Source organism: Mustela putorius, unplaced genomic scaffold (assembly GCF_011764305.1).
Source record: "Mustela putorius furo isolate JIRA1106 unplaced genomic scaffold, ASM1176430v1.1 tig00537227_pilon_pilon_pilon, whole genome shotgun sequence".
NCBI classification, from domain to species: Eukaryota; Metazoa; Chordata; class Mammalia; order Carnivora; family Mustelidae; genus Mustela; species Mustela putorius.
Genome location: NW_025422368.1, coordinates 398,530 through 411,331, shown reverse-complemented (window position 1 = coordinate 411,331; position 12,802 = coordinate 398,530). Strand labels below are relative to the sequence as shown.

The window sequence follows — 12,802 nt, the reverse complement described above, 5'->3', positions numbered from 1 at the left end:
CTTTTTCTATTTTCAATGACAACCTAGCTGGATATAGGACTCTCGGCTGTATCTTTCTCTCATTTAGTGCTGAGTATATCATGCCAGTCATTATGGCCTGCCAGGTTTCTGTGGATAGGTCTGCTGCCAATCCCGTGTTTCTACCATTGTATGTTGTCATAGATCTCTCGTCCTGAGCTGCTTTCAGGATTTTCTCTTTTTCTCTGACATTTTCTCAGCTTCCTTATTCTCCATTATTTGGTCTTCTGTACCACTCATTCTCTCTTCTGCCTCATTTATCCTAGCAGTTAGAGCCTTTATGATTGCTCTTCATTATTAGTCTTTTTGATTTTGACTAGGTTAGATTTTAGTTCTTCTATTTCTCTAGACGGGATTCTCCAGTATTTTCTATGCTTTTTTCAAGTTCAGCTAGTATCTTTACATCAGTTATGACATCTTACTAATGTCCATATTGATTAGGTCCCTGGCAGTCAGTACTGCCTCTTGTTCTCTTTTTTTTTTTTTTTTTTTTTTTTGAGGTGAGTTTTTTCATTTTGTCATTTTATCCAAAGAAGAATAGATGAATGAGAACAAACTGCTAAAAGAGTAACAACAACCCCAGAAAATTATACACTAAACAAATCAAAAGAGACAGGAAACCAGGGGAAAAAATAGAGTATGATCAGGCTGGTGAATAGAACAGAGGCACACAACTAGATTTTCGGTGTATTTTGGTCTGTTAGAAGAAATTGCCTCCCAAAATTTTAAAGAAGTAAAACATATATATATATGTATATGTGTGTGTATGTGTATATATATGTGTGTGTGTGTGTGTGTGTGTGTGTGCATACATACATATATATATACACACACACATATACATACATGCATATATATACCAAAAATGTTTAAATATGATGAAGGGATGCAATATGAGTATAAAGATGGAAATTGAAAAAAGTTTTAAAAAACGAATTGATAAGATAAGAAGTTGATTGAGAAAAGAAAGTAAAAAAAATTTTGAAAAGGGAGAGAATGTAATCAGTTGAAATACTAGAATAAAGTCATACAATAGATTTACGGTATATTTTTGTCTGTTAGAAGAAATTGTATTCAAAATTTTTAAGGAAGAAAAACATATATATATACAAAAAATACATATATATATATATATACACACACACACACAAATAGGGTTAAATACAATGAAGTGTTTGTGAATAAAAATGAAAATTAAAAAGACTTCAAGAAAGGAATTGATAAGATAAAATGTTGGTTAAAAAAAGGAAAGAAGAAAAATTTAAATGCAATAAGAAAAGAAAAAATGAACATTAAAAAAAATCAACTTTGAAAAACTGAAGAATCATGGGAGAATTTTTAGGTTCACAGTTTACGACACTAAGTACATTCACATTGTTGTGCAATGATCACCACTATCCATCTCTAGAACTTTTTCATCATCTAAAACTAAAACTCTGTACCCATTAAACAATAACTCTGCATTCTCCCCTGCCTCCCAGCAGGGTTTGGTACCACTGTTCTACTTTCTGTCTGTATGAATTTGGCTTCTAGTTTCTTCTATAAGTAGAATCGTATAGTATGTTAAAAAAAAAAAATATGGGAAATGGCCATGAATTTTATGTGCTGTATTCCTCTAGCACTGGAGTTTTGGAGTTTTCATTGATTGGTTAACTTGGTCTTGGCTGGATACCCTTGCTGATCTTCTGGGGGAGGGTTGCAATGATTCACAAATGTTTTTGCCTTGGGCAGAATTGTACCTCCTTTGCCAGGGGCTAGGTTTAGTCATCTGCTCTGGTTTGGTCTTGATAGTTTTTGTTCCCTGAGAGCTTTCAACACATCTTTGGAGGATGAGAATGAAAATGGTGACCTCCCAATCTGGCCCCAGAGGAGCTAAGAACTCAGGGTGCCACTCTTCAGTAAGCCCTCAGACAAAAGCAGTCAATCACTCCTGTCTCCCTGGTCTCTGGCCACAGTCCATGCTTACCCGGCCTGTGACCAAGCTTTTGTATCTCTGGCACATGGCTCTGTTTGGAATTTTCAAACCCAGTAGATTCCTACCATGAGTTCCCATGCCATTCCTCCCTGGGGAGGAAGGGGAATCTCCTTGGATCTGTTGCTTACTGGGTTTTTTCTTGCATCATATAGTAGGACTGTATTTGGTATATACTTTCCTCCTAGAACCACTTTTTCTTTTTCCCAAGGGTTTTGGGCTAATGTGCTATCATTTTAATTTGTTGGAATATAATATGGAATATATGGAATATATGGAATATATATATATATATATATATATATATATATATATATATAGGGAAATATATAGGGAAATATATAGGGACGCCTGTGTGGCTCAGTTATAACCAGCTGCCTTCGGCTCAGGTCATGAACCCAGTGTCCTGGGATCGAGTCCCACATTGGGCTCCTTGCTCGGCGGGGAGCCTGCTTCTCCCTCTGCCTCTGCCTGCCATTCTGTCTGCCTGTGCTTGCTCTCTCTCCCTCTCTCTGACAAATAAATAAAATCTTAAAATATATATATATATGTATATATATATATTCCATATATATATATATGGAAACAAATCAAAATGTATGTGCGTGTGTGTGTGTGTGTATATTATATGTGTATATATATAGTATATATATATATGCTATACTTTCCTTTCCTTTCCTTTTCCTTTCCTTTCCCTTCCCTTCTCTTCCTCCTTCTCTCTCTCTTTCTCTCTCTCTCTCTTTCTTTCTATGTACTGTTTCATGATTCATTGTTTGCATATAACAGCCAGTGCTTTTTGCAGTATGTGCCCTTCTTAATACCCATCACCAGGCTAACTCATCCCACCTCCCCCTCCCCTCTGAAATATGTATATCATACATAGATATTTCTTCTTTAATTTCCTGGTTGACCCATTCTTTCTTTAGTAATATGTTCTTTAGCCTCCATTTATTTGCAGTCTTTCCAAATTTGTTTTTGTGGGTGACTTCAAGTTTCATTGTGTTCTGGTTGGTCAATATGTGAGGCATTATCTCAGTATTTTGGATTGTTGAGGCCCAATTGTGACCCAGAATGTGATCTATTCTGGAGAATGGCCATGTGCACTTGAAAAGAATGTGTCTTCTGCTTATTTAGGATGGAGTGTTGTGGATATATCTATTAAGTCCATCTGGTCCAGTGCATCATTCAAAGCCATTGTTTCCTTGTTGATTTCTTGCTGAGCCCATCTGGGGGTATTAAAGTCCCCTACTATTATTGTATTATAATCAAGGAATTCCTTTATGATTATGATGATTTTTTAAAATATATTTGGGTGCTCTGAAGTTCGGGGCATAAGTATTTATAATTGTTTGATCTTCTTGTTGGATAGACACCTTTATTACGATACAGTGCCCTTCTTTGTGTCTTTTTACAGACTTTGATTTATCTGATATAAGTATGTCTAGTTTATCTGCTATCCTTATGGTTATTCTGGCTTTCTTTTGACATCTGTTTCCATGATAAATGTTTCTTCATCCCCACACTTTCAATCTGCATGTGTCTAGGTCTCAAATGAGTCTCTTGTAGGCAGCATATAGATGAGTCTTTTTTTTTTTTTAAATCCATTCAGACACCCTAAGTCTTTTGATTGGAGCATTTAGTCAGGGAATAATTCATTAAGAGTAATTATTTAGTAAAGCATTTAGTCAGTGAATAATTACATTCAGAGTAATTATTGATAGATATGAATTTAGTGCCATTTTACTACCTGCAAACTCATTGTTTCTGGTGGTTTTCTCTATTCCTTTCTAGTTTTTGTCACTTTTGGTCTTTCTTTTCCAGTCAAAGAGTGCCCCTTAATATTTCTTTCACAGCTAGTTTTGTCACCATGAACTCCTTTAATTTTTGTTTGTCTGGGAAACTCTTTAACTCTCCTTCTATTCTGAATGATAGCCTTGCTGGATTGAATATTCTTGGCTGCAGATTTTCCACATCAGGTACTTTGAAAACACATGCCACTTTCATCTTGCCTGCCAAGTTTCTGTGGAGAGATATGCTGCTAACCTTATTGGTCTTTATAACTTAGGGATTCTTTTGTTTTACTACTTTAAGGATTTTTTCTTTACCTCTTATTTTGCAAATTTCACTACAGTGTGTCTTGGTGTGGGCCTTCTTTTGTTGATTTTAGTGGCAATTCTCTGCACCTCCTAAATTTTGATGTTGGTTTCTTCTCCCAGATTAGGGAAATTTTCAGCTATAATTTCCTCAAATAAAACTTCTGTCCCCTTTTCCCTCTTTTCTTCTTCCGGGACTCCTATGATATGAATGTTATTATCTTTGATGATATAAGTGAGTTCTTGATTTCATGATCTAAATTTTTCTTTGCCTCTTGTGTAGCTTCATTATTTTCCATAATTATGTATCAGTTATTCATTTCTCTGCTTCTGCCATCCTTGCAGTCACTACATCCAGTGGGTTTCATATCTTAGTTATTTCATTTTTCATTTAGGACTGACTAATTTTTAGCTTTTCTATCTCTGTGATAGGGGCCTCCTTGGAGTCTTCTATGCTTTTCTCAGGCACAATTAATACCTTTATGATCATTGCTTTAAATTCTGGTTCAGTCATATTACTTACATCTGTATCAGTTTGTTCCCTGGCCATGACCTTTTCTTGTTCTTTCTTTTGAGATAAATTCCTCCATCTTGGCTTTTTGTCTCTGTCTTCTTCTGGGTGTTATGAAAACTTCTGATGCTTCCTGCTCTGATAGTAATGGCTTTATGAAGAAGAGGTCATATATTGCCCATGTCCGGTGTTCCAGGATGTGTCTCTGGTTGTGTGCTGTGTGGACTCTGCTCCTATGTTATGGCAGCTCTTTTCCTCAGGTCAATCCTTTGCAGTGCTTCTCCTTGCCTCCAGTGGGGAGTATCTGGACCTTTGCCAGAGTGTGGTTGAGTTTTAACCGAGTGTCATCTGGTCTGCTTGCTAAAAGAGACCTGAAGCTATTTCCACTAGAGCTGAAGCTTTGCAGAACTCTAGTCAGTAGATGTGCTGTGTGCAGGGTTTGTGCTGGTCTGGGGTCCCACTAAGCTGGTCCTAAGGCACACTTGCTTTAGAAGAGCAGTACCAGTAGATTGCAGCACAGCAGGACTTGGCTTAATCAGGTTATGTCTCCAGTGTTGGTGCTGTGTTGCTTAGTGAAGTTGGTTTATGCTAAGGGGCACAGGAGGAAAATGGCACCAGCCCACTCCTTTTTCCTGAAGAAGAGGGTCCATGCTTGCTTCTCCCACAGAAGCACTTTCAGAGAAGCAAATAATTCTTCCTGTTGCATCACTGACATTTTTCAGTTTACTGAATTGATACTGTCTCTGGGTCACTTGCCTGCTTGGAGTAGCACAGTGCTCATTGGCTTATATATGAGACAAGCTTTCTGCCTTTTAAAATTCCAGATTTCAGGGACATGGTGTGGCAGGACCTGGACTGATTCTTTGGGAAAGGGTCTTCCAGTCTGGGACTGATACTATCATCTAAGATCATTTTAAGAAATGCTTAACTGTCCAGATGCCTGTCCCAAGTCTGTAATGTCTCATTTGTTCTCTAGATCCTTCTGAGGTTTCAGAGTTTTCAAAAAGAATAATATTTACTCTGAATTACCAATTAATTTAATATGTTAATGAGCTTACTAAAATTCTTTACCTATAAAATTTCTGGGAGGGAATTATTCAACTTTCCATCATCTGTCCTTTCTGTGGTCATAAGATATCGATTCTTTTTGGTTTTATATGCTGGGTGCTAACTTTCACTCTAAAAAATTCACATTGGGCAAAACTGAAGCATAAAGTAGATCTGCTCAGTGTTAAGACACATGAAATAAAGTGTATTAAATTTTTTACAGGAATGATTACATGATGTCTTGATATTGACTATATTAAAATAGTCATTAAAAGATATTTAGAGAAGAACATAAAACCATCATGTGGTCCTATCAGTCACCAACTAATGTTATAATGAACAAAAATGTATGAAACTCGTGCTTAATTGTAGCAGTTTTAAAAATGTCTTCATTTATGTATTTCATATAAATTGTGTGGCTTAATTTTATTCACATATACCATTGAGCATAATTGAGATTACTTGTATAAAGCATTAATATACCTATTAAAGCAAAACTATATTCCTGAAAGAAAGTATTAAAGACATATTTTATGGTAATTATGACTGGTTTTGACAATGTCACTTTTAATGGCTTTTTAAATTTGTTTAAACATAAGTGCTTTGAGATTTGTCAAGTGTCTTTGCAATCTGTTTGTCCTCTGCCATCTTGTATTTATAAACGAATACTTGAAATATTGGAAATAAAAAATAATTCCAGAAGCTTCTCAATAATTTCACACAAAGGGCATTTTAAACTCAACTCTGCACCTTAAACCAACTTTTGCTAAGGATCTAAGGTCCCAAGTTATCCTATGTATTCCCACTTAAAGAAGTATTATTTTAACACTTAAATGAAAAGAGTTATAGTTAAATAAGGGTTTATATCATTAAAGCAGAAAATCAATAAAGAAACAAGAGCATTGAATGACACATTGGACCAGATGGACCTCATAGATATATACAGAACATTCCACCCTAAAACAACAGAATACTCATTCTTCTCAAGTGCACATGGAACTTTCTCCAAAATAGACCACATACAGGGTCACAAATCAGGACTCAACCAATACCAAAAGACTGAGATTATTCCCTGAACATTCTCAGATCACAATGCTTTGAAACTGGAGCTCAATCACAAGGAAAAGTTCCAAAGGAACTCAAACACCAGGAAACTAAAGACCGCCTTGCTTAAGATTGCTTGGATCAACCAGGAGATCAAGGAGAACTGAAAAAATTCATGGAAACCAATGACAATGAAGCCACTTCAATCCAAAACCTATGGGATATAGCAAAGGCGGTCCTAAGGGGGAAATACATAACCATCCAAGCCTCCCTCAACAAAATTGAAAAATCCAGAACAAAGCAGCTGTCTCTACACCTTAAAGAACTGGAGAATCAACAACAAATCAAACCAACTACACAAATAAGAAGGGGAATAATCAAGGATAGAGCTGAGATCAATGAGGTAGAAACCAGAGATACAGTAGAACGTATCAATGAAACTAGAAGATGGTTTTTTCAGAGAATCAATAAGATCAATAAACCATTGGTGACATTAATCCAAAAGAAAAGAAAGAAAACTCAAATACATAAAATTATTAATGAAAAGGGAGAGATCACAACAAACACCAAGGAAGTAGAAACAATCATCAGAAGTTATTATCAACAGTTATATGCCAATAAGCTAAGCAACCTAGATGAAATGGATGCATTCCTGGAAAACTATAAACTCCCAAAATCGAATCAGGAAGAAATTGACAGCCTGAATAGACCAAAATCTAGTAATGAGATTGAAGCAGTGATCAAAAACCTCCCGAAAAACAAGAGCCCAGGACCTAATGGATTCCCCGGATAATTCTAACAAACTTTCAAAGAAGAAATAACACCTATTCTCCTGAAGCTGTTTCAAAAAATTGAAGCAGAAGGAACACTTCCTGACTCTTTCTATGAAGCCAGCATTACCCTGATCCCCAAACCAGGCAAAGACCCTACCAAAAACGAGAATTTCAGACCAATATCACTGATGAATATGGATGCTAAGACTCTCAACAAGATCCTAGCAAACAGGAGCCAACAGCACATTAAAAAGATTATCCACCATGACCAGGTGGGATTCATCCCTGGGCTAAAAGGATGGTTCAACATTCGCAAATCAATCAATGTGATAGAACAAATTAATAAGAGAAGAGAGAAGAACCACATGGTCCTCTCAATTGATGCAGAAAAAGCATTTGACAAAATCCAGCATCCATTCCTGATTAAAATGCTTCAAAGTATAGGAATAGAGGGAACATTCCTGAACTTCATCAAATCTATCTATGAAAGACCCACAGCAAATATCATCCTCAATGGGAAAAAGCTTGCGTCCTTCCCATTGAGATCAGGAACACGACAAGGATGCCCACTTTCACCACTCTTGTTCAACATAGTATTAGAAGTCCTAGCAACAGCAATCAGAAAACAAAGGGAAATAAAAGGTATCCAAACTGGCAATGAAGAAGTCAAACTCTCTCTCTTTGCAGATGACATGATTCTTTATATGGAAAACCCAAAAGACTCCACCCCTAAACTACTAGAACTCATACATCAATTCAGCAACGTGGCTGGATACAAGGTCAATGTACAGAAATCAGTGGCTTTCTTATACACTAACAATGAAAATACAAAAGGGAAATTAGAGAATCGATTCCATTTACTATAGCACCAAGAACCATAAGATACCTGGGAATAAACCTAACCAAAGAGGTAAAGGATCTGTACTCAAGGAATTACAGAACACTCATGAAGGAAATTGAAGAAGACACAAAAAGATGGGAGACCATTCCATGCTCTTGGATCGGAAGAATAAACATTATTAAAATGTTTATACTACCTAGAGCAATCTATACTTTTAATGCTATTCCGATCAACATTCCACTGGTATTCTTCAAAGAGCTGGAGAAAATAATCCTAAAATTTGTATGGAATCAGAAGAGACCCCGAATCCCTAAGGAAATATTGAAAAACAAAAATAAAACTGGGAGCATCACGTTACCTGATTTCAAGCTTTACTACAAAGCTGTGAACACCAAGACAGCATGGTACTGGCATAAAAACAGACACATAGACCAATGGAACAGAGTAGAGAGCCCAGATATGGACCCTCAACTCTATGGTAAATTAATCTTTGACAAAACAGGAAAAAATATACAGTGGAAAAAAGACAGTCTCTTCAATAAATGGTGCTGAGAAACCTGGGCAGCTATATGTAGAAGAATGAAACTCGACCATTTCTTTTACACCATACACAAAGATAAAATCAAAATGGATAAAAGACCTCAATGTGAGACAGGAATACATCAGAATCCTAGAGGAGAACACAGGCAGTAATCTCTTCGATATCAGCCACAGCAACTTCTTTCAAGATATGTCTCCAAAGGCAAAGAAAACAAAAGCGAAGATGAACTTTTGGGACTTCATCAAAATCAAAAGCTTCTGCACAGCAAGGGAAACAGTCAAGAAAACAAAGAGGCAGCCCACGGAATGGGAGAAGATATTTGCAAATGACAGTACAGACAAAAGGTTGATATCCAGGATCTATGAAGAACTGCTCAAACTCAACACACACAAAACAGATAATCATATCAAAAAATGGGCAGAAGATATGGACAGACACTTCTCCAATAAAGACATACAAATGGCTATCAGACACATGAAAAAATCTTCATCATCACTAGCCATCAGGGAGATTCAAATTAAAAGTAAATTGATATATCACCTTACACCAGTTAGAATGGCCAAAATTAGCAAGACAGGAAACAACATGTGTTGGAGATGATGTGGAGAATGGGGAACCCTCTTACACTGTTGGTGGGAATGCAAGTTGGTGCAACCTCTTTGGAGAACAGTGTAGAGATTCCTCAAGAAATTAAAAATAGAACTTCCCTATGACCCTGCCATTGTACTAATGGGTATTTACCCCAAAGATACAGATGTAGTGAAAAGAAGGGCCATCTGTACCCCAATGTTTATAGCAGCAATGGCCACAGTCGCCAAACTGTGGAAAGAACCAAGATGTCCTTCAACGGATAAATGGATAAGGAAGATGTGGTTCATATACACTATGGAGTATTATGCCTCCATCAGAAAGGACGAATACCCAAATTTTGCAGCAACATGGACAGGACTGGAAGAGATTATGGGGATAGAAAAATGGCCATGATTTTTATGCTGAGTGAAATCAGTCAAGCAGAGTGAGTCAATTACCATATGGTTTCACTTATTTGTGGAGCATAACAAAAAGCATGGAGGACATGGGTAGTTAGAGAGAAGGGGTTGGGGTAAATTGGAAGGGGAGGTGAATCATAAGAGACTATGGACTCTGAAAAACAATCTGAGGGGTTTGAAGTGGCGGGGATGGGAGGTCGGGGTACCAGGTGGTGGGTATTATAGAGGGCACAGATTGCATGGAGCACTGGGTATGGTGAAAAAATAATGATACTGTTATGCTGAAAAAATAAATGAAAACAATTTAAAAAAATAAGGGTTTATACAATGTCTTTCCAAGCTTGGTGGGCAAGATGATATGATCTTAGTAATCTAGCCATAATTTTATCTGCTTTCTTAACAATGGATGCAGGGGATTAGTTGAATGGATAAACAAAAGGTACCATGGAGTTTTGTGTTCTCAAGACACCAGCATTAATCTGTAGTCCAAATTAGGACATAATTTAGATATAATATTTCAGTGATAAGGGCCTGAAATCAGAGCAGAAAAATAATAGAATAGTTTAAATTTTTATTATAGTCCATAACTGCACAAGGACAAGAAACTTAACAGTTGGGTAACACAGAATAACAATTTCTCAATAGCAGTATTTTTTCTCCAATCTTAGGGAAGATATTAAAAATTCATTGTGTTGATTTAGACTGGGGCTGAGGCCTCTATCCTTCTACACCATAAGAGATGTCAGGCTTGCCATTTTGTTTTGTATCTTCACAAAGAATGGCGACTAGAACACCTGACCATGATTAGAGTCATTACCATTTATTCATTCAAAAATTACTTTTTAGATGTTTATTATGTGTTGGGCTTAAGCTTTGTTTTGGAGAATACAAAGATGCTAGTGACAGCTGTATGTGTAATTTTCCTTTTACAGCAAAGGGTGAGAATTCTACATTATTTTAGACATCTCAGATTCCTTTTCTCATATCTGATACAAGCAACATACCCTCCATCTCATTCATATTCTTATTGCCTGCAATGATCTGGAAATACATCTTTAATATTCAATTTATATTCATTATTTAAGACTTATATTTAGTTTCTACTGTAGCCAGGATCAGGGGAGTAAGTGCCCCTCGCTCTGGGGTTCCAAAGAGACAGGTTTGGCCACTCACTGCTGACAAAATACAAAGGCAAAGGAATTCATGGTGGTGAAACAAGAAAGGAATTTATTTCAGTGACACTAACTCAAGGAACACAGGGGACTAGCATCTCAAAGACTGTGTCCAAAGTACCAAAGTGCCAAAGTCCTCCCAGACATACAAGGGAGATGTGGGAAATGTGAGCTGGTAGGGTCAGGCAGGCAATAAATTGAAATTGATCATTGTCTTGGAGATATTGTTATGGAGTCCTGCTGACTGGACAGTTATTATTGCTTGAGAGGTTAATTTCAGTTCCCATCAGGAGATGTTTTGTCCTCAGGGTCTTTCCCTAAGTGAAGTGATAAACTGGAAAGAAGAATTTAATTAATTAGAAAGTTTGAGGTCACAATGGAGGTAGCTGAAACCCTCTTTCACTACTTACTCCTAGAGCGCCATAAATCATATAAATAGTTCAAGTCAAGTGGAAATTGGGATTATTTAGTAATCTTAAATTGTTAGAGATTCTTTGAAGAAAAATTTAAAATATTTTACTATTCCTTTGGGAGATGTGAAATTATACAAGTTATATGATTAAGGAATACAGAGTGCACACTGAAGAAGGAGACTGATAGAGCTGCTACTTTAAATTCCAGAAATATTAATCTATTCATGATAAAATTCAAGAACTTGAAGAATGTGTCATAAATATGACAGTATATTTTTGCAATAACACTTATATGATGTTTATGTATGGGCCAAAATATTATTTAAAATTATACATTATGGGGAAGCTGTTATTACATCCAGAGATATGGAAAATTGCTTTAATATATATGACCTCATCTTTGCCTGATTATGTAAGGGTGGAAGGATAATTTTCCCTTTACTGTTGGCTGAGACCATGCTGTAATAAAAGACAGATTAACTGGAGAAAAACAGAAGTTTAATAACATGTATACTTCCTGTATACATGGGTGATATTTAAGATAACTGAATAACTCTGAAATGGCCCAAGGCCACTACTTTAACACCTTCAACCAAAGACAAAAGAAGTTGTCTGGGGTGGAGAGGGAGCTAGTTGTGGGAAATTATCAGGCAAAGGGTAGTAAATGAGGGTATGGTTATTACACAGATTTAAATCATTGCCTTCCCCTTTGATAAGAATTTCTAGAGACAGGATCATCCTCCACTTCCTGACACAGAGAGGTACACCCTTATAAATGGAGGTTTCTCTTATAAATGTAAATGTCTTGGGAAAAGTACCCTCTCAGTTTTCAGAACTGTATCTTTGTTATTTCTTAAGAAGAAGAAGAAGAAGAAGAAGAAGAAGAAGAAGAAGAAGCAGAAGAAGAAGAAGTCGTCAAAATAATACCATACCACAGAGGCACATTTTGGGGTATTATAGTCTGCTCTCTTTAGTTATCTCTGCAAAGACCCTGTTTCCAAATAAGGTCATATCTATATTGAGGGGAGAATGCACTTCTGAAAGGCACTTTGCTAAGTAGTGCAGTACCCAAAGGAAATACTATTAATAACAGTTTTAAATAATAACATACCTCCGATGAGCATAGCGCTTTATATGCTTTCAGTATTTTTAGCAGAATCTGCTTTTATATCAATGTCGCCAGCACACTATAAGGGCATTTGCATGAGTTGTATTTCCCACAATGCCAGCTTTATTCAGCCATAAAGCAAGGTGGGATTACAAATTCAATGACATTTCAGTGCACATTTAATTTGGCTTCATAAAAGCCAAACAAAGCAAATCACAATACAAAGTTATATAGCAAACAAGATACAACAAGGTGTTATAGGATTTTTTTTCTCCTTTGG

General features: G+C 36.5%; 1 protein-coding gene across 1 annotated transcript in view; it reads right to left on the bottom strand.

Annotated features, from left to right (window-relative positions):
* LOC101692176 (olfactory receptor 6C2-like) overlaps positions 1-12,538 on the bottom strand; it is a 30,608-nt gene extending 18,070 nt beyond the window's left edge. The window contains exon 1 of the mRNA XM_045073220.1: positions 12,526-12,538. Within this exon, the coding sequence (XP_044929155.1) occupies positions 12,526-12,538 (13 nt within the window). The remainder of the gene's footprint in view (positions 1-12,525) is intronic.
* Positions 12,539-12,802: the final 264 nt, after the last annotated feature.